At 38.9% G+C, this 23,647-nt stretch overlaps 1 protein-coding gene across 1 annotated transcript; it reads left to right on the top strand.

Annotated features, from left to right (window-relative positions):
* The first annotated feature begins 17,826 nt into the window (after positions 1–17,826).
* Positions 17,827–21,752, top strand: LOC112203959 (lupeol synthase). Its single transcript, XM_024344853.2, has 13 exons — positions 17,827–18,078; positions 18,456–18,641; positions 18,768–19,055; positions 19,148–19,232; positions 19,320–19,486; positions 19,569–19,757; positions 19,853–20,086; positions 20,185–20,307; positions 20,401–20,556; positions 20,650–21,018; positions 21,135–21,209; positions 21,339–21,422; positions 21,551–21,752. The coding sequence occupies exons 1-13, from the start codon at positions 17,878–17,880 to the stop codon at positions 21,683–21,685; spliced, it is 2,292 nt and encodes a 763-aa protein (XP_024200621.1). The 5' UTR covers positions 17,827–17,877; the 3' UTR covers positions 21,686–21,752.
* Positions 21,753–23,647: the final 1,895 nt, after the last annotated feature.

Below are 23,647 nucleotides of genomic sequence, written 5' to 3'. Positions count from 1 at the left end.
TTTGTCACCATTCCACAAGTGTAGTACAAAACTTTAGCATGCATTCAATATAAACAACAAAATCGATGACACTTTAAGCGTTGGGGATTTTAACAATCCCCGGCAACGGCGCCAAAAATTGATGCGGCTAAAATATCCTCACAATTTAACCCTGCAAAATGTAGTTGTCAGTATAGGATAAGCAGGGATCGTTCAGTCCGGGGATTGTAGGGAACACCTACACAAAAAGGTCAATTAATAAATAAAAGAATAAAATGGGGGGTTTTGAAATTTGGTTTCTAATCTACTAAAAATAAAAACAAAACAAATAAAACTATATACAATGATCGACTTCCCTAACCTAGACCAATACCACTCAGAAATTACAAAGTGTAAAAAAAGAAAATCCATTTCAACATGCTACAAAAATGTGCCCATCTTTAATGCATAGATAAGAGCTCAAATGAAAAGCCTCAGCGGATCAATCCACTTATCTGATTCATTCTAATGTAGGTTTGGATCGGAAAAGTCTTTACAAACCTAATACTACTAATTTTTGAAAACACTTAGCGTAATTCTCTTAACTAGTAGTATTATCTAACCCTCGAATCAACTCACACGTGCAAATTAACCATTACACATAGAATTTAACACGTAATTTCCAGAATCATTTAATCATTAAAGCATGATTTTACCACCCGTTAGAACTAATTACTACTTGTTTTAACTCAGCCTCTTAACAAATAACAATTACTCTTGGCAAATTAAGCAAACACACAAGAACACTCAGCGTGATTCTAGTATGCAAACTTATTAACCTAACTCTAAAAATTACCTAAACACGTAAAAGGGCACAAGATTGTAACATGCATCATAAAAGAATTCTCGAAATTAACTCAATAATAAACTGAAAATCAAAAATATTAATAAAAATATTCTGAAAATTCCATGTCTCCAATTACACAACTCGCAAATTGAAACACACAAAACCGAAACAAAAATTATAAGTAGAGTCATAGTTACACTTTGAAGCTTTCCTCAGCGGCTTAGTAACACGCTGATGAACTCGTCTCTGCTATGGTGGTGGAGCGTCCTTGACTCAGCGCCTTAGAGCTTTATAGATTGATGGATGGATGGTGGTCACGGTCTTGTAGGAGATGGAGGTTTAAGGAGTGAATTGGGCAGTCTTGGAATGGTTTTTGGCCAGGAAGTGATCTTGGCTGGGAAGTGATAGGCCGGGAAGTGATCTTAGCTGGGAAGTGATGCAAATTCTGTTCTAGACGTTGCCTATTTATAGGGGAGCATTGGTTGACTTTTGTCGATCATACCCTTCATCATTGGACGGATGGGATTGCATCATAATTCCTTTAATTTCCCAACTGAAACATCTCCTTTATGGCCTTAACTCCTCTCATAATGGGGAAATTCCTTTAATTTCCGAGCTGAAACGTCTTTCTCTTATTTATTTTCCAGTTGAAACATCTTTCTCTTTTATTCCTCAATTGAAAACGTCTTTCTCCTTTATTCCCCAACTGAAAACGACTTTCTCCTTTATTTCCCTTCTTCATTGCTTGGTCAAATATCTTAATGCTCTATTTTATGACTCCATCATTGCTGTTTCCAAGAGTTCCACCAGGCAAGGTTTCCTACAACAAGCAGGAGAATATTAGAATTTTCTAGTGAAAATAAAGGGAATTAAAATGTAAAGACCGCAAAAACAGTCAACAGTGAGGAATCCTGATCCAGCTAGGATTTTTCATGAATTTTACTTTTTTCGCCTATTTCACTCCAAACACTCAACAAGACTCTCAAAATGACTTAATGACTCAAAACACTAAACTAAGGGAGAAACAAGGCTAAAATGGGGCACATATTCAATAATATCGTCACACTGTTTGTTCTTATGAACTACCCCACACTTAGCTTTTGCTAGTCCCTTAGCAAAACAAAAATACAAAACAAAACAAAGACTCGACAAAAAAAACAAGTAAATGACTCTACTTCCCGTAACTGCTGTCTCAGAGACTCTAAACTCATGGTTTCACGTTTAACACTTAATCAAAATTGCATAGATAATTCCATGGTTAATAAACATGTGACACTCATATGACTAAGCAAGATATGGAGAACTTAAGTTATATAGTGAATGATAGCATGTTTTGAACAAGTCCAATCCAAACTCACAGGGCATACTCTCGATTTTTCTCTCAGAAATGGCTATGCTTAAAAGCTTCACACTCAAGTATATGCAAGAGAACAAATTGTAAGGCAACAAACAGCTTGCATATTTCATCAATAAACGCATTTTGTGAAGAATTTTTAAAGATCTCATGAAATGACTAAGTGCACAAATGGACCTAAACCATAAGCTCGACTGCATAACTGACTCCACTAACCAAAGGTTGCCCATCTCAAGGATCAAGTAAGCACTTAAAACAGGTTGTAATGGGGCTAAGCTAGGGTTTTCGAAATGAAGATTAAGGATACAAAAATCCTAAGGACGTAGCAGAGCATATATGGACCACCTTATGTCACCATTTTTGTGGGCCAATTATCATTGTTTTAGTCCCAACCTTCACTCTAACGAACTTGGAAACGGACAAAGGCATAATTTTCAACTTTGAGCCTTCTACAAATTTGAAAGTCCAAAACCACACTTCAACAATTTCCCCAGAGTTTTCTTTTCAATTTGTCTTCTCTTTTGCCGTTTTTCTTTCCTTCTTTTTCATTTTCATTTTTCTTTTCACGGCAATCTTCTTTCTCTTTCTTGGTTTTTCTCCACCCCACACTTGTCTTTCATCGTCACCCCTACACACTATGTCATGCTCTACTAAGTCCCTAGCACAAGGGTAGAGATGTCTTGTACTAAGCTGATGGTAGGGTAGTGAGGGTGATGAAACAAAGGTTTTCAACGTAGGCTCAAAGGGGTTCATTCTAAGGAGTCCCACGACGGGCACAATTGGGGACATATGCTTGTTAGGCTATGGTGGTTACCCTAATGCCTTCTATCCTATCCAGGATCAGGGCATATTATGGCATACAAGTTTTGACAGTCACAACAGTCGAGTTCTAGTACTCTCTAGTCCATTAAAATCTATGGCACATGATCATTGGATTTTCAAAGAATGATGAGGTTTTGCAAATACAGCCATAAAATTATGAATTTATCAATAAGCACTCGAAAAGAAAGTATTTTAGCTCAACAGCTCACTTAGGGTCAAATGAATTAGACTTAATCCTAGCATGCTTAATGAACCAAGTTACAATCCTATCTCAAATCTTCATACAAGCATCACAATGTCGATTAACCACAGAATTCAATTAAGTCCTATTTCGATTGTGAAAACCTTCAGCCATGAATTCAGAGACATGTTCATCCTAGATGTTAGGAGCTTCCTAAGACTCAAACAAACAAAAAGACTCTATAAAACCAACGAATTTTTTTTTTTTTAACTGAGAATATTCTGAAATAAAGGTGTAAACCCACCCCACACTTAGAATCTACATTGTCCTCAATGTAGGCAAAAAAATATGGTATATAGACCCTAAATATGGGGGGTTACAAAAATAAGAGAAGGGTAAAATAAACAAGCAAACAAACAAAGACACACGTTCAATTCAACCTAAGCAAGTGAGGGATAGAAATTTCAAACTCTCGTTGATGGCTCCTTCACAGCTTCGATTGAAATGGGTTGCCTCCCATGCAGCACTTAATATTTATAGTCCTTCAGCCTGGACTCTTCTCCTTGTTCACACGTCATGGGGTGCCTCTTGGAGGGGTATCTCTTCCAATGTGTGGCCCACCAAGGACTCATAGTAGGGCTTGAGAGGATGCCCATTTACCTTGAACTCCTTCCCCGTCTTCTCACTCTTGATCTCTACAGCACGATGAGCAAAAACATTTGTAACTATAAATGGGCCAACCCAACGAGAACGAAGTTTACCTGGGAATAGCTTAAGTCTGGAATGGAATAACAGAACTTTCTGGCCCACTTGGAAGCTTTTTCCGCGAATCATTTTGTCATGGTAGGTCTTTGTCTTCTCCTTGTAGATCCATGAAGCATCGTAGGCCTCATTCCTTATCTCCTCAAGCTCATTTAGCTGTAGCTTCCTATGTAGGCCCGCTTCATCATAATCCATGTTGAACTTTTGGACAGCCTACCAAGTCTTGTGCTCTAGCTCCACTGGAAGGTGGCATGCCTTTCTGTAGGCCAACCTAAAGGGAGACATCCCAATAGGCGTCTTGTAGGCCGTTCTGTAGGCCTACAACGCATCATCCAATCTCTGGCTCCAATCCTTCCTTGTTGGGCCCACTGTCTTCTCGAGTATCCTCTTGATCTTCCTGTTGGATACCTCTGCTTGGCCACTGGTCTGAGGGTGGTAGGGCGTGGACACCTTATGGGTTACCCCATACTTCTTCAGCAAAGCCTCGATTCTACGGTTCAAAAAGTGAGAACCTCCATCACTGATTAGCACATGTGGCACTCCAAACTTGGAAAATATGTTAGTTTTCGAGAAACCTGCAACCACTTTTGAATCGTTAGTCCTGGTGGCTTTTGCTTCCACCTACTTTGATACATAGTCCACAGCCAATAGTATATATAAACAACCATTAGACAAGGGAAATGGGCCCATAAAGTCAATGCCCCAAACATCAAAAATTTCTGCATTTATTATTCGGCTCATGGGCATTTGATCTTTTGGGCCAAGATTACCAGTCCGTTGGCACCTATCACAAGAAATACAAAACAAGTTTGCATCCTTGAAGATAGTGGGCCAATAAAATCCACAATCTAAGACCTTCAAGGCTGTTCTACGAGGCCCAAAGTGGCCTCCACAAGCCTCACTATGGCAAAATGACATAATTGACCTATGCTTAGACTCTGGGACACATCTCCTAATGACTTGGTCACTACAATGTTTCCATAAATAGGGCTCATCCCAAATAAAGTGTCTAACCATTTTCTTCAATTTATCCTTACTAGCTTTGGAAAGTGTGTCAGGAAATATCCTAGTGACTAAATAGTTAACTATATCCGCATACTAGGGCATACTAACCTCTATCCCAAAGAGCTGCTCATCTGGGAAAGTTTCCTGTAGGGGTTGGACGTCCTCCTCATGTACTATCCTGCTCAAATGGTCCGCCACCACATTCTCGCTGCCCTTCTTGTCCTTGATCTCTAGGTCAAATTCCTGAAGCAACAAGATCCATCGAATCAATCTGGGCTTGGCCTCCTTCTTGATCATCAGATATCTCAAGGCTGCATGGTCAGAGTAAACAATTACTTTAGAGTACAATAAATAAGAACGAAACTTATCTAAAGCAAAGACTACAGCCAAGAGTTCTTTTTCAATGGTGGAGTAGTTGAGCTGGGCGTCGTTGAGGGTCCGAGAAGCATAGTAAATAGCATAGGGCTTCTTATCCTTCCTCTGGCCCAATACAGCTCCAACAGCATAGTCCGATGCATCGCACATAAGCTCGAAGGGTAGACTCCAATCCGGAGGCAATATGATGGGGGCCGTGGTCAACAACTCCTCGAGCTTTTCAAACGCCTTCTTGCAATCCTCATTGAACACAAAGGGCACGTCCTTTTGCAATAGGGCACACATAGGTCTCGCCACCTTGGAGAAGTCTTTGATGAACCGCCTGTAAAATCCTGCATGGCCAAGAAAAGAGCGTACCTCCCTCACAATTGTGGGGGAGGGTAAGTGATGTACAAGATCAACCTTAGCCTTATCTACCTCAATGCCCCTATCAGATATTATGTGTCCTAACACTATTCCTTGTGTCACCATGAAGTGACACTTCTCCCAATTCAGCACAAGGTTAGTTTCTACACACCTCTCAAGTATCAATCCTAGATTCTCTAAACAAGTATCAAAATCTTTACCGAAGACACTAAAGTCGTCCATAAAGACTTCAATAATATTTTCAATGTATTCTGAGAAAATGGAAAGCATACATCTTTGGAAAGTACCTAGTGCGTTGCATAAGCCGAAGGGCATGCGCCTATAAGCAAAGGTCCCAAAGGGGCATGTGAAGGTCGTCTTCTCCTGATCCTCGTGGGTTATGCAGATCTGGTTGTACCCATTATATCCGTCCAAGAAGCAATAGTAGGAATGGCCCACTAAGCGCTCCAACATTTGGTCAATAAAAGGCAAGGGCATATGATCCTTCCTCGTTGTGGCATTCAGCTTCCGATAGTCGATACATACCCTATGACCAATGACTAATCTCTGGGGCACTAGCTCAATATCCTCGTTCTTCACCACTGTCACCCTAGACTTCTTGGGCACCACTTGCACTGGAGAAACCCACTTACTATCAGAAATGGGGTAGATCACCCCACAATCTAGCAACTTGATCACCTCATCTTGGACCACCTTCATCATCGGCGGATGTAGACTTCTTTGGGCTTCTCTTGTGGGCTTGGTGCCATCTTCTAACAGGATCTAGTGGACACACATGGTTGGGTTGATCCCCTTGATATCTGCCAGAGTCCAACCAATGGCATTCTTGTGCTTCTTCAACACGTCCACCAACTTTGTTTCTTACTCTACCTCCAGCGTTGATGATATGATCACTGGGAGGGTCTTCTTTTCTCCTAGGTACGCGTACTTCAAATGCTCAGGGAGTACCTTCAATTCCAACTTGGGTGCCTGAACAATAGAGGGTAGCATTTTATTAGTAGAAACTGGAATTGACAAATAGGAAATTGACCTCTTTATAGGCTGAGCCTCCACTGAGGCCACATTCTTGATCACTCTAGGCTCCTTAACGTCCCACTCAACCTTGGGGATAGGTTCCCCATTTGCATCATATCTGACCCCCTCCTCTAGGGTCAGAGCCAATTAGTCCTCAACCATTGCTTCAGAGAAAACCTGTGCGAGTGAATCAACTACATCAATAGCAAAGCAAGGTTTCAAATAAGAAACAGGGTACCTCATGGCTTCAAGAATGTTGAAGCGTATAACATCACCATCAAACTCCATGGTGAGAGTCCCTTTGTACACGTCGATTTTAGTTCTTGCAGTCCTAAAAAAGGGACGCCCTAAAAGTAATGGAGTGGTATTTAGGGGCGATTCCTCCATGTCCAATACGTAGAAATCCGCAGGGAATATCAGATGGTTTACCTGCACAAGAACATCCTCAACATACCCTTGAGGGTATTTGTTAGACCTATCAGCGAGTTGAATGACAACATTATCCCTCTTAAGAGGGCGTAGACCTAGGGATACATACAAATTATCAGGCATAACATTTATGGATGCCCCTAAGTCTAACATCACATTTTCAAACCTGGTGTCACCATTGATACAGGGAACAGAAAAACTCCCTGGGTCCTTCAACTTTGGGGGTAGCTTCCTCTGGATAACGGCTGATACCGTCTCGCTCATTTTCACCACTTCCTTCTCTCTTGTCTGCCTCGTCGTCCTCAACATCTCCTCCGTCTTCTCCTTCTCGAGCCTCAGAGCCAAAGGAAGAAGAAGGCCACTGAATCCATCGTTGATCAGAATAAACTCGTCCCCGGCCATGATCTGGCAGAGACAGCTCCTTTTCTGGCTGCGGAGAAGGAGGCAGAGGAGCGAGTTTGATCTGCAGGAGGAGCTGACGATGTCGTTTTAGTCGATTTCCAGGAGGACCATTCCTTCTTTCTCCAAGGTACCATTCCTTGTGGTGCATAGCTCCTTCGAGAACTTGGCGTATTTAGGCACCTGTTTGATGCACTCGATCAAGGGCATGTTCACTTGAACCTTCTTGAAGATTTCCAAGATCTCTTGATCAGATTTATCTTTCTTCGTCTTGGCAAACCTGCTTGGGAAAGGTATAGAAACAACTGGGTTAGTCTTAACTGAACCACTAGAGTTAGGAATTGTACCTTTGGGTGCCTCAGCTTGGGGCAAGTCAACTTCCACCCTTGATGTAGCTGGGTCCTTCTCAACATCCTTCTTAGACACCTCCACAACGTCTCCTTCTTCATTATGGGCTGCTTGGGCCTTCTTGTGAGCTCCGGGAGGGTCAAATAGTACGCGCCCACTCTTAGTGATGATGGCTTGGGCGTGCTCATTCCTTGGGTTAGGCACTGTGTTGCTTGGAAGTTTCCCTGTTTCAGCAATCCAGCCTATGAAATCCACCACTTGGCCCATTTGATTCTTGAGCTTTGCAATATCCTTTGAATGGGTCGCCTGTCCTACAACCAAAGCTTGAGTAGCCGTATTAAGTTGTTGTTGCCCCGCAGTAAGGGACTTCAACAGTTCATCATAATTAGGGGCACTCAAAGTATTAGAAACAGGAGGTGGAGGGACAGAATTGGGGATACCAAAAGTTTGAGGTACCTGAGGCCTCAAAAACAAACCTGGTGGGCGCTGAGAATTCTGACCTGGACCTTGAGGTGGTCTCAAGGTGTTATCATTGTTAGCCCAACGAAAGTTGGGGTGGTCTCTGAGCCCAGGATTGTACGTATTGGAGTACGGGTTGTACCTCGGGCCACCTTGATACCCTAGGGCGTGAACAGATTCCCATCCTTTTGGAGAGACAAGCTGGGGACATTTATCAGTGGGGTACCCTTGAGTCTAGCACATCCCACACACTTGAGCCATTGCTCCTCCTCCATTAACGTTTAAGATTTGAGACAGCAAGGTAGACATCTTGTTGACCTTGTCTTCAAGGGCAGAGTTAGTGGACACCTCATGTACCCTCTGTTGAGTGGAAAGCACCCCCTCATATTGCTAATAGTTTAGTGCACGATTAGTAAGTAGCTCCTTGGCATTAGCAGATGTCTTATCCATAAAGGATCCTCCAGCAGCAGCATCTAACAGACCATGCTCATTAGCGATGAGTCCTTCATAAAAATAGGTAAGGAGGGACCCCTCACTCATCCCATGATTAGGGCATGATGCTACAAGGCTCTTAAATCTTCCCAATAATTGCAAAAATTCTCCTCATGTCCTTACGTGATTCCACTAATCTGCTTCCTCAAAACAGTGACCTTTGAGGCAGGAAAGTACTTCGTAAGGAACTCGCCCTTCATCCTATCCCAAGTGTTGATAGTCCCAGCAGGCAGCTCAAATAGCCAAGTCTTGGCCTTGTCCTCCAAAGTAAAGGGAAATGCCTTCATCTTCAAGATATTGATATCAGCTCCTTTAGGGCACATACTCCCACAGACAAACTCGAACTCCTTGAGATGCTTATTGGTGTCTTCAATATTCATCCCATGAAACAAGGGCAGGTGATGCAGAAACCCACTCTTTAACTCAAAATCATCATTAAGCCCTTCTCCTGGTTCTGGATAGGCAATGCATAAGGGCGCAGCACCACCTGTAGGATTAGACAGTTGCCTAATAGTCTCAGCCATTGGTGCATGTACTTGCTCAACATGGGCGTGCTCTTCCTCTTCTGTGTCTGCAACGTTCTCTTCAGTGACCTCTTCTTCTTCTTCCTCTTCAAAGACTTGTTCTTCTCCTTCTTCAGAATGGTCAGGTTTGTTGACCTCCTCGGTTGATCTAGTTGAGGAGTTATAACCTGAATAGCTAGAGTCCTGAGAATCCCTCCTTTCTAGAGGAGGGCGGTCTGAAAAAGTGAGTTTTACCCTTTGCCTAGCACGTTTCAATTTTTCAAAGCGCTCCTTAGTCTTATCAGAGACAGTGGACATTCATGGACCTTTAAGACCAAATCAAGTGTTAGTAACATATACAAGGTTCGAAATACAAGCATTATGTGTTTCCTACTTTCTAAGTTACTTTTACATTTACATACTTAGGTACTGGAACAGAGGACCTCATTTGTGCAATGGAACTATAGAACAGCTACCCTCGACAAGGTCATGTTTAATCCAATATACCTTAAGCAGGTCACACATCATTTTTTTTTTTTTATTATAAACATAGTTAATATCTCAATTGATTCCAAGTTGTAAGTCGAGCCCAATAGAAACCACTACTATTGGTGAGATACGATATAGGGATAGTCGCCCAGACATAAGTCTCTTTCCTTTGTTTCAGAAGGCCGGATGGCCAGATTAAGAGGTAAGTGAGAGGGAGGACTCATTTTGGTGATACTACGGAGGCTACTCCCTCATTGAGGTTTAGGCCCCTATCGGCTACTCCCACATAGTGATTTAGGCTCATTCTATAGTATCTCTGAGATCCAATTGAACCCATCACCCAGGGTCTCAACCTAAGACACCATCCGTATGCCCCTTACTCAGTTGGGAAATTAACTTATGTGTTAGACCGTTCTCCAAGTGGTAATAAAGTCCGCCCTCAACCTCAAGAGACGTGAGCAAGGTACTAATGAAGGGTTTAGGCCAATATTAAAAAAAGGGCCCTTGTCTACTCATACGATTTTACACACTTACAACAATTAAGTATTTAACTAAATTCATATCCTAAGTATATTAATCTAAGTAACACATACAATTTACAACATGCTTAATCTAAGTGAAACACATACAATTTACAACATGCTAAAAAAAAAAAACAACTTCTACAAATTGTCCAACAATTATCAAAGACATGCTTAATTTCGTCACACTCATAAAACTTAAACTAAATCACAATTAAAGCTTGGCCTAACAAAAATTGCAGTTTGTCACCATTCCACAAGTGTAGTACAAAACTTTAGCATGCATTCAATATAAATAACAAAATCGATGACACTTTAAGCGTTAGGGATTTTAACAATCCCCGGCAACGGCGCCAAAAATTGATGCGGCTAAAATAGCCTCACAATTTAACCCTGCAAAATGTAGTTGTCAGTATAGGATAAGCAGGGATCGTTCAGTCCGGGGATTGTAGGGTACACCTACACAAAAAGGTCAATTAATAAATAAATGAATAAAATGGGGGGTTTTGAAATTTGGTTTCTAATCTACTAAAAATAAAAACAAAACAAATAAAACTATATACAATGATCGACTTCCCTAACCTAGACCAATACCACTCAGAAATTACAAAGTGTAAAAACAGAAAATCCATTTCAACATGCTACAAAAATATGCCCATCTTTAATGCATAGATAAGAGCTCAAATGAAAAGCCTCAGCGGATCAATCCACTTATCTGATTCATTCTAATATAGGTTTGGATCAGAAAAGTCTTTACCAAACCTAATACTACTAATTTTCGAAAACACTCAGCGTAATTCTCTTAACTAGTAGTATTATCTAACCCTCGAATCAACTCACACGTGCAAATTAACCATTACACATAGAATTTAACACGTAATTTCCAGAATCATTTAATCATTAAAGCATGATTTTTACCACCCGTTAGAACTAATTACTACTTGTTTTAACTCAGCCTCTTAACAAATAACAATTACTCTTGGCAAATTAAGCAAACACACAAGAACACTCAGCGTGATTCTAGTATGCAAACTTATTAATCTAACTCTGAAAATTACCTAAACACGTAAAAGGGCACAAGATTATAACATGCATCATAAAAGAATTCTCGAAATTAACTCAATAATAAACTGAAAATCAAAAATATTAATAAAAATATTCTGAAAATTCCATGTCTCCAATTACACAGCTCGCAAATTGAAACACACAAAACCGAAACAAAAATTATAAGTAGAGTCATAGTTACACTTTGAAGCTTTCCTCAGCGGCTTAGTAACACGCTGATGAACTCGTCTCTGCTATGGTGGTGGAGCGTCCTTGACTCAGCGCCTTAGAGCTTTATAGATTGATGGATGGATAGTGGTCACGGTCTTGTAGGAGATGGAGGTTTAAGGAGTGAATTGGGCAGTCTTGGAATGGTTTTTGGCCAGGAAGTGATCTTGGCTGGGAAGTGATAGGCCGGGAAGTGATCTTAGCTGGGAAGTGATGCAAATTCTGTTCTGGACGTTGCCTATTTATAGGGGAGCATTGGTTGGCTTTTGTCGATCATACCCTTCATCATTGGACGGATGGGATTGCATCATAATTCCTTTAATTTCCCAACTGAAACATCTCCTTTATGGCCTTAACTCCTCTCATAATGGGGAAATTCCTTTAATTTCCGAGTTGAAATGTCTTTCTCTTATTTATTTTCCAGTTGAAACATCTTTCTCTTTTATTCCTCAATTGAAAACGTCTTTCTCCTTTATTCCCCAACTAAAAACGACTTTCTCCTTTATTTCCCTTCTTCATTGCTTGGTCAAATATCTTAATGCTCTATTTTATGACTCCATCATTGCTGTTTCCAAGAGTTCCACCAGGCAAGGTTTCCTACAACAAGCAGGAGAATATCGGAATTTTCTAGAGAAAATAAAGGGAATTAAAATGTAAAGACCGCAAAAACAGTCAACAGTGAGGAATCCTGATACAGCTAGGATTTTTCATGAATTTTACTTTTTTCGCCTATTTCACTCCAAACACTCAACAAGACTCTCAAAATGACTTAATGACTCAAAACACTAAACTAAGGGAGAAACAAGGCTAAAATGGGGCACATATTCAATAATATCGTCACACTTTTTGCTTCTATCAGTGACCATGTCGACGGACGCCGATTTCTCGTTCACCTTCAACGACAATAACTTCTTTAACCGGATAGCTCCGGATCAAGATCATGGTCGGCTCTTCGAGGAAGCTAAGATCCTCGTCGTCCTCAACATCTCCTCCGTCTTCTCCTTCTCGAGCCTAGAGCCAAAGGAAGAAGAAGGCCACTGAATCCATCGTTGATCAGAATAAACTCGTCCCCGGCCATGATCTGGCAGAGACAGCATTTTCCGGCTGTGGAGAAGGAGGCAGAGGAGAGAGTTTGATCTGCAGGAGGAGTTGACGATGTCGTTTTAGTCGATTTCCAGAAGGACCATTCCTTCTTTCTCCAAGGCGATGGCGGTAGAGCCAGTAGCGACGGTGATGGAGGCCGGCTGGAGAGAGAGAGAGAGAGAGAGAGAGAGAGAGAGAGAGAGAGAGAGTCTGGGAAGAGAGAGATTCTGAGAGGAGAGAGACGATGAGTTTCAATTTGATTAATGAGGGTAAAACTATCAGTAGTTGTTAGATTGAGTAAATGAGGTTAAAAAACTCTTAATGGAGTAAGTGGGTAATTTTTAAGCTGAAATTGGGTAAGTGGTCATAGCCCCTAAAAAAAATGGGTGTGTGAATAGCATCACCCAATATTAATAGATAAAATATTATAGTCAGTAGATAGTTTAGTCTATGTAGAACTTTTATTTAAAAATATCATTTTATAAATGCAATTAATATTATTTTATTTATTTTTAACCGAAATCGAAATTTAAATTCTTACGGCGTAAGTTGCATTTTAACTCTAAATCATACTCTCAAATTATATATATGTGATTTGAGACCTCTACTCTTAGCTTCTTAATTGAGTGAATCGCATGCAGCTCGATAGCCTTGACTTCCCATTTTGAGTGGACCTTGCGTGCCCATATCAATGTTGTAAATGTGGAAATCATGCAATTAAAAAGAAAGTCATGCAATCATCCATCTCTGCTCACGATATCCTCGTGTTGGTTGTATTTGTATTTGTGTGGAAACTCATTCATTTATATTTACATCTTATTTTAGCATAGGAGAATGAAAGAGCGAGGGATTCGAATTTGAACTCGAGCTTTAGATGCAAGTAAAAATACTTATCTCAAAAATATTAGAGAGCTTGTGTCAAGATGTGGCACTTTTTAGCAAAGTTTCGTATATATCATAAATTTATGGTAAAATTTCCGAACAAATTTACCTAATACTTCCAGCAATACAACACAATACATATATGTAAAACGTGCACGCAAGTCTCTCCCCTAAAACCTAGCTAGCATACTTATTTCTTCACAGAATAAGAAAACTCTTCGATAGTTTCAAAGCAAATTATGTATGTGTGACTTGTGAGGGACTTAGGTACGTACATACTGTCCACTTAATAAATGTGTCCTATGAGGAATGGAGCTCTTAGTTGTCCTAACTGGGAAGAAACTTGTGGCCTATCTCAGAGGTCCTAGCTAGCTAGCTGACTATACAAGGAAGAGAGTAAACTGAATTTGTTCCTAATTATAATTATGTTATACTCCTCTTCCTCAAATTTTGATTAATTGAAACCGTTGTTGCTACACACCGTGAATTGCAAGTAACTAAGCTGTTATAGGATGACTGACAACTTACCATAAGCAGTTCACCACTAGTAGCAGATCTAGGTGATAGGAGCATTTTAATGCGATGTTTTAATAGTTATTTCCTCATATTTTACATAGTTATTTCCTTAAATAAATAAATTTTAATTTAATTTTTATTTTCTAGGTACATTGGAATAAATGGAGAAGAAATGAGCTGAAATGAAGAAATGGAGTTTTCCTAGTCCAACTAGGAATCCCAGTCAACGCAGGAATCCTGATGAGGCTAGGAAACCTGAAGGCATTAGGAGACCGCATGGCTTGAAGTTGACGTGGGAGATATTATAGGAGATTAAATCTGATTTTTGCATGGGAAATGATGGAGATAATGTGAATTATCAAGGAGATTACATTGAGAATATCTAGGGAAAGTTTCAAGGGATTGTGCAACAAGAAAAAGCTCAAAACAAGTCCAGATTTTTTCCTTAATTCCCTCAAGATATGTTAGCTGAAATTAGAGAATAAAATCTACAATTTTAATGTGAAAATCAAGAGAAAATCAAGGGGAGGATGTTAAGGATAAAGCCATGGAAAGATTTAAGGGAGAAAAGGTCCAAAATGAATCCAGATACATTGTCTACATTCATGCCTAGATATTTGGCCGAAAATTGTGAATAAAATCAGATTAAATCATGGGAAAATCAGCAACAAAATATTAGGGATTGATTTTGGAGCTTTTTAATTGGTTGGATGATATAGCAGAGCTGACGTGGCGTTATCTGATTGGCTAATGCTGTGTGGATCATTCTTGAAGACTTGGGGACTAAGTTGCCATCCTTCTATAAATAGGAGCATTCTACACACCACAACACCACACAACAACACCACCACACCACAACACACCTCTCTCCATTAGAAAATAAACATTAGAAAAATTCTCTCCATTCTCTAGTCTTCAGAAGCTCTGCGTCTCAACCAATGAGGAGAAGAAGTCATGCAATACATCAAGATCCTAACCACCATCCACCCTTATGTCGTCCCTACAAGATTGCTTGCTTTCAAGCATTTTCAAGTTCTTCGTCTCAAGGCTTTGTCATTCATCATTCACGGTGTATTTCATACTTTCTTTTGTTTTCCTTTGTTTGATTCGTAGAGTTATGAATTCTAGTTAACATGACGTTAAGGGCAAAGTTTAAAGCCCGTTTATATGTTTTGAAATAAACTTGTGATTTTTATATGTTGATTTATATGTTGCTTATGTGAGATTGCTTGATTGATTTTGTTTTACAGAAAACTTTTATATGTATGTGTTCTTTGGTGGCCAACTTAGGATATATGCATGTAATTGGAGCTAATTTAAGTAGTAAAGGCTTTGGACAAAAGTCGAAATCAATTAAGAAGGATTGCAAATAGGTGAACTTATTCATAACTAGGTTGTGCACTTTGGTTGACATCCTTTCTTTGTTCTTCATGCGTTGAATGTGTTCTTGATTAGCTAGCTTTCTAGACTATGATTGCATGTTCAATAGGATTGATTTAGGTGCTTTCACTTAGATTAATTATTCAAGGAAAGTAAAAAATGGGAAATCGTTTGCTTTCTAACGTTTCACATGGTCAACTTCTTTCTCATGACATAGAAAATCTACTATAGGAATTGTGATTCGATTTCTTGCATATGATTGTGGTTTTGATCTTTATTCCTTGCGTTCCACCCTTGTATATATGTTTTTACATTTTCTTTATTTTATTTATTTAATTTTTGATTTAATAATCGTAAAACCCCCTTTTGTTTGTTTTATTTTTGTAAATAATATTTTATACTTTTTATTAATTCTTTATTTATTTTTGCAATTACAGGTGTACCCTCAATCCCCTGTTAGAACGATCCCTATTTACCATATAGTAACGATGACATTTTCAGGGTTAAATTGCACGCTTGCTTTTAGCGTTTCAATTTTTGGCGCCGTTGCCAGAGATTGAAAAATCACTTATTTTTGTTTATAGTTGTTGTATATAAACTGTTTGAAATTTAGTTTAAATTAACTAGGTTGTTTTTTATGTTGTTGAAATACGAATTTTAATTGTAAGTTGTAAATTGAACGGAATAGGTGAAATCGCGTTTGTTAATATTGGCCTAAACCCCTTATTGGTACCTAGTTCAGGTCCCTTAAGGTTGAGGGCGGCCTTTATTAACACTTGTTGAACTGTCTTCACACTTAAGACCTTTTTCATCTCAGTAAGTATAGCCTATATGGGATGGTGTCTATGGTGTCTAGGAAGGGGACAACGATCATGATGGTTTTTGAATCCAGAAGTGCATGCAAATGGGCCTAAACCACTATGTGGGAGTAGCTCATGCCAAAATGGATTTTTCCTCTCGTGTTCGTCCTCTCTTACCTGGCCATTTCCTTGCATTCCACCCTTTTATATATGTTTTTACATTTTCTTTATTTTATTTATTTAATTTTGATTTAATAATCCTAAAACCTCCTTTTGTTTGTTATTTTATTTTTGTAAATAATATTTTATACTTTTTATTAATTCTTTATTTATTTTTGCAATTACAGGTGTACCCTCAATCCCCGGTTAGAACGATCCCTATTTACCATATAGTAACGATGACATTTTCAGGGTTAAATTGCGTGCTTGCTTTTAGCGTATCACTAGGATTCGAAAATAGGGTGGGCTACATGTTAAGGTGTTTTCTTTTGAGTGAAGCCCAAAAATTTTTTTCGGAACAACCATGTACAAATGTAAAAAATATCATGTTGTATTGTCATTGATGGAGGCCGAAAGGAGAGAGTATTTGGAAGAGAACAAGCGGTGGTTGACTGGCTAGAAATGAGAGTGAGAAACTTGAGTGATGAAGAAAACGAGGGCTCAATCGCTGATGAATGATGGAAATGACGGAGAGAATACTGGAAACCAATCCTGACCTACACAAAGTTAGTGCTCAATTTAAAACTCTATCAATGTAGTAAGAATAAGTAGGGATCGTTCTCAACCGGGGATTAGGGAGCTTTAATTCCTGAAAAATAAAACGTTAGTAAAACAAATTAAAGAATATATATACATATTATTTACGAAAATACAAGTAAAGGGGATTTATGATTTATTTTCTAATTTAACACTAATTAATTATATACATGTGTGACACATCAAAACACAAAATCAAGTAGAGATAAATGGATGGAACAAATTTAGATGTAATTAACTACTACTAACACGTTGGCAAAATTTCAAACATCAAATCACAAATTAAAATATGTCAAAGCATAGAACCAATCAAGAACAAAGATGAGCGCATACAAAGTTCTTTTTACTTCCTTTAATTAAATTAACTAGATGAACGCACCATAATTAACCCTATTAATTATGTAATTACTAGTGGTAGTTAATCACTAACAAAAACACTTTCAACGCATTAAGAATCATGGAAGTTTGATCAATTCAAGTCAAGAACACAAGTTAGAACGCTAATCAAGCATGCAAGACTCATTCTTAATTTACCTAAGTAATTATAGGTTTTCCACTTAAATAATTAAAGCCTAGAACGCTAGCACCTTAATATGAATTCAATTACATGTTTATCAACCACCAGTAACAGACGTCATGGAGATTGGTTAATCACTTATTAATTGATCAGTCCCCACTATCAACAAACATTAATTGAGGTTGGCCACCAAATTCAGCTAATAGCCATTACTGTTCTCTGGTATGTTTGTATCTATATAAAACCAGATAGCTAGGTATCAAACATTATAATTCATTCTATCTATGTGTATCATTTATATGCAGTAGAAAAAAAAGTGTTTTGTTTGTAATAATAGTACTAATAAGATGTGGAGAATTGAGTATGGAAAGGGTGCAAATGACCCTCATTTATTCAGCACAAACAACTTGCATGGGAGGCAGACATGGAAGTTTGACCCAAATGCAGGTACACCAGAAGAGCGAGCAGAGGTTGAAGCCGCTCGCGAGAATTACTACCAAAATCGGTTCAAGATCCAGCCCAGTAGTGATCTCCTTTGGCGTTTTCAGGTACAAAAGTGTACGTAGCAACCTAAATTTCAAAACTAAACACTATTATAATTTATTCATTGTGCATGTGTGCAAATCAGTTTAACTCACTTTGCTGATGCTCAATTTGTATGCTTTCAATGGAGCTCAAGTTCAGCTCAAGCTGCTCAACCTAGAGATATATAGTTTTTTGAGTTAGTTCAAGCTAATGAGCTTGGGTGCATGGTGAGTTTTACGAAGTCCGAGGTAGAGGGACGGAGAGGAAGAAGGGTTTCCGGGCCATGTGTTTAATTTTATGAAAAACTTGTAGATCAAAGACTAAAAGAGTTGACAAGTTGGCGAGGATATCACTTTTGTTGAAAAGTACATGTACTAATTAAATGTCTGAACAATTGCAGATGCTAAGAGAGAGAAACTTCAAGCAAGAAATTCCTCCAGTAAGAATTGGGGAAGGTGATGACATTACAGTTTATCAGGCCACAGCTGCCTATAGGAGGGCTGCAACCTTCTGGAATGCCTTGCAATCACCCCATGGTCATTGGCCTGCTGAAAATTCTGGCATAAATTTTTTCTGTTCTCCCTTGGTAAGCGTGCAAAAAAGTCAATAAATTTTGACGGTAACAAAATGAGTAGATGACAGTAAAAGTTGGGTCACTGGTGAAAATTTATTTCACGCCTGACTGATTATGATACTTGTTCTTCAAATGCAGGTAATGACTTTATACTCAATGGGATATCTTAATGTTGTTTTCTCTGCTGAGCATAAGAAGGAAATCTTGCGCTACTCGTACAATCATCAGAATGAAGATGGTGGGTGGGGATTGCACATAGCAGGGCCTAGTATGATGTTCACCACATGTCTCAACTACTGTATGATGCGTATCCTCGGAGAAGGCACTGAGGGCGGTCGAGATAATAACTGTGCAAGGGCCCGGAAATGGATTCTTGACCGCGGTGGTGCACAATATTCTGCTTCATGGGGAAAGACCTGGATGGCGGTATGAAATACTCGAAAGCTGGCTAGCTTTTATGCTGGATTTGTGTCATGCATGATATCGTTGGCTGAGTTTACTTGTTGTACGTGTTACAGATACTTGGTGTTTATGATTGGGAAGGAAGCAACCCTATACCCCCGGAGTTTTGGACTTACCCCACTCTGCTTCCTTTTCATCCATGTAAAAACAAATATAATTAATTAGTCTGCAAAATTTTATTCAGTACTTTCTGTTTCTTATTAGTACCACTTCACATGTGCGTTGCAGCAAAGATGTTGTGCTACTGTAGGTTAACTTACCTACCCATGTCCTACTTTTATGCAAAAAAATTTGTTGGCCCAATCACTCCTCTGGTTGAACAATTGAGACAAGAAATTTACTGTGAACCTTACAGTGAAATTAAGTGGAGTAAAGTGCGACATCATTGTGCAAAGGTGAGTCTAGGTTTTGGTGGCTTAGTCCATACCATTATGCAAGCTTAAACTGTCTGGTATACATATTATTTGATTAATGCAGGAAGATAACTACTATCCTCATGGAAGGGTACAACGTTTTATGTGGGACACTCTTTACCATGTTTGTGAGCCTATTCTTGCTTGGTGGCCCTTTAAGAAGATCAGAGACAATGCTATTCAATTTACCATTGACCAAATCCATTATGAAGATGAGAACAGTCGATACATTACCATTGGATGTATCGAAAAGGTGAGAACTGGCCTAGTCATGGGTGATTGGGTGTATATATGTTCCTGCTGGTTAATTCTAATGATCTAATAATGGATGCTATTTCATTTGGACAGCCATTAATGATGCTTGCCTGTTGGGTTGAGGATCCTAGCGGAGAAGCTTTTAAGAAGCATCTTCCTAGACTTGATGATTATATTTGGGTCGGTGAAGATGGAATCAAGATTCAGAGTTTTGGTAGCCAGACTTGGGATTGTTCTCTTACAATCCAAGCTTTGCTTGCTGGGAATCTCCATAATGAATTTGGACCAGTACTTAAGAAAGCACACGACTTCCTAAAGATATCCCAGGTATCATATTTAACTATTTAAGCTCTAAAGACATTGTTTATTTTTTTATCAATGGTATGTTTACTATAATAAATCCTTACTATAATAAATCCTCTTAGGTGAGGATCAATCCTTGTGGTGACTACCTAGCTCATTTCCGTCACATTTCCAAAGGATGCTGGACTTTCTCTGATCGGGATCATGGATGGCAAGTTTCAGATTGCACTGCAGAAGCATTGAGGGTAATTGAGCTTACTTATTCAAGACTCTCACTCAACTCAAGTAGAAAGTTGAGAGCCTCATCTATAGCTGACCTTATAATCTTTTTGTTTCAGTGCTGCTGTCTGTTTGCAATGATGTCACCAGAGGTTGTTGGCGAGCCAATGGAAGCCGAGTGTATGTATGATGCTGTCAATGTCATAATGTCACTACAGAGTCCAAATGGTGGTGTATCAGCGTGGGAGCCGACTGGAGCTCCTAAATGGTTGGAGGTAAATACTGAAAATCTTGCAGTACAGAGAATTTCAATGTTTTGATCGTCCACGTATCATAACATTATATTTTCATTTCTTTTCCCTTTTCAGTGGCTCAACCCTGTTGAATTTTTTGAGGACCTTGTCATTGAATATGATTACGTCGAGTGCACTTCATCTTCGATTCAGGCCTTACTTTTGTTTAGGAAGTTGTATCCTAATCACAGAAGGAAAGAGATCAACAACTTCATCACAAGGGCTGCAGACTACATTGAAAGCATACAATACGCTGATGGCTCATGGTATGGAAACTGGGGTATCTGCTTTCTCTATGGAACATGGTTTGCAATCAAAGGGTTAGAGGCAGCAGGAAGAACCTACCACAATTGCGAGGCAGTTCGCAAAGGTGTTGACTTTTTGCTAAAAACACAAAGGGAAGATGGTGGTTGGGGAGAGCACTACACCTCATGCACGAACAAGGTACTATTCTTCTACTACTGTACGTATAACTAAAATCTTTAGATATATACTCTCTCTTGTTTCTCTTCATGAATAACAACCGATGACATTATCTTTTTGCTTTGTGTTTTATACAGAAATACACAGCTCAAGACAGTACAAATCTGGTGCAAACTGCCCTCGGATTAATGGGTCTAATTCACGGTCGACAGGTCTGTACATGCATGCTATAAACAACTTAACAGTTAACCCTGCCCCATCTTGCTCTTTGATCCTTCGAAGTTCTCTTATAAAGTTTGTTTAATTTTTTCAATATAGCTACTTTTTTCTATTTGTTACAGGGTGAGAGAGATCCAACTCCTATTCACCGTGCTGCAAGGGTCTTGATGAACGGTCAGTTGGATGATGGTGATTTTCCCCAACAGGTAGCTAGGAACTAATTTCCCATAAACGAAAAATGACATGAACTTCTTTTACTACATTACTACCCACCCCATGATCTTATATAGTTGTAGTGACAAGTACTAATGGTTAGTTTTGGTATGGTTTGCAGGAACTGGTGGGAGTTTTCATGAGGAATGCAATGTTACACTTTGGAGGATATAGGAATGTTTTCCCATTGTGGGCTCTTGGAGAGTATCGTACGTACTCTGGAGCAGTTGCTTTACCAAAAGGATTTGAACCTTGACTCACAAGCAGAAGATCAATGGATGTAGAAAGAATAATCACTTATAAAAGAATAATCTATTTGTATATACTAGCCTCTTGACACACATCCGTGCTTTTCGTTTTCTTTACAATAAATATATATAAAGTAGTAAATAAACAATGAAATACAGAAAAGAAGAGAGAGAGAGAGAGAGAGAGAGAGAGAGAGAGAGAGAGAGAAATAAACAGATTTTAAGCACTTTTGTCCTTATGGGTCAAGGACCCTTTCTAATAAAAAGGAAAAGAATGTAGTTTTTATTTCTCTTTTTCTCTTCATTTTTGTGATCAAGTTCAAATAGGTGAGGTGCATTGCCCAGTTTGATGTATTTGCTTTTGAGTTAATAAAATTGCTATTTCAATCAAAATAATTTAACCGGCCATTTGAAGATGGAGTTTACTTTATATATAAGATACATGTATTCTACATAAACATATATATATATATATATATATATATATATGTATTGTATACGCTTGTTCCCTGCCTACAAGATTATGAGGATCTCCAAGCTCTAAGTGCAATTGGACATGGTTGCTGTTCCATGGCTAAGCTTAGCCTCGGTCCTCCTTGTCTTGGATGCCTAGTGTTGAATTTCAAAAACTAGGAGCAACTTCGATAGCTAAATTCTTTCTTGCCAAGGAGACTCGCCGTTAGGGCCGGGAAAACAAAACACACTAGTACGAAGTTACGGACTCAAAACTAATTTTAATTATAGTATGAGCGGCGAAGACTACATTAAGGAGAATCGTAAACACAAGAAACTAGATTGAAAAAGCTTTGTTTTTTGATAAGAAAAATATGAATTCTTTCATTCTCATATTAATTTCTTATTAGTGTTTTGCAAACATGTACATGTCACAATGCCAATAATGCCTTCAGACGACACAAGACACGACAGAATTCTTGTTTTATGTTGTCTAAATTTTTTAAACATCTTCAGAAAACATGTACATTTCTCAACGCTGTTATCACTTCGACGAAAACCCAAACCTCTCTCTCGGACTCTCAGTCTCCTCGACCGTCGACGGCAGCAGCACGGTGGTCTGGCGGCACACTCCACTCAGTGACTCTTCTTTCAGTCTCTCTTCGCATCCGAAGCCCATCACTCAGTCTCGTCGTCTCTCTCACGTCTCTGTTCGACCTTCCACCGGCACCGGCCTTCACTCAGTGATTCTGTGTCCTTGTGTCTCCTCGCAAGACCCTCTCTCTAAAATAACATTATTTAAAAATTGGATCTGTTGTTATATACTTATATCTCATATTCGATCTAGATTGACGTCTTGTAATTAGTTCTCTTTGGAACTAAGCAATTAGCTGATATGAGCTTGAAAATAACATGACGGGGATGAATGGATGATTCATAACTGATCTATATCGACGCCTTTAGTTGCAAATTTTGACTTGGTGATGCACTTTTCACTCACTTCCCTATTCGACAAGACATGTTTCATCACTTATTGATTTTATCAAATGTAGTTTTTGATATTAATCAGTTCTCTATTGCTTGTTCAACTTGATTGTTACTTAATTTAGGTCTTAGTTCTTATTAGTTGCTAATCAATGAGAACGATATGTTTAATGTTCTAGAAAGGTAGACAGTGCACTCTGTTGCTGCTGAATTTGATTTCTTACAATGAATTGTGGTATTGGTTTGGTAGATTCTGCTGAAAGTTTGCCTTTTTAGGGATCTGGCCATTTTTTGTTTTGCAAAGTTGAATAGATGTTGTTTCGAAAAAAAAAAAAAAAAAACAAGAAGAAGAAAAAAAGATTTATGGAGTTCATACTTTGATCTTATTTGATATCTGTAATTGCCAAGTTGATATTTAAGAGATTTGAGCAGTTGTGGAATAGAAGAGTCGGTGTTTTACTTTTTACATCCATTTTTAGTTGCAGAGAGCCTGACTGTAATGGAAATATTAATGCATGTTGTAAATATTAATG

The sequence above is a fragment of the Rosa chinensis genome, chromosome 5 (assembly GCF_002994745.2).
Source record: "Rosa chinensis cultivar Old Blush chromosome 5, RchiOBHm-V2, whole genome shotgun sequence".
Classification (NCBI taxonomy): domain Eukaryota; kingdom Viridiplantae; phylum Streptophyta; class Magnoliopsida; order Rosales; family Rosaceae; genus Rosa; species Rosa chinensis.
This window is presented reverse-complemented; position numbering and strand designations above follow the sequence as displayed.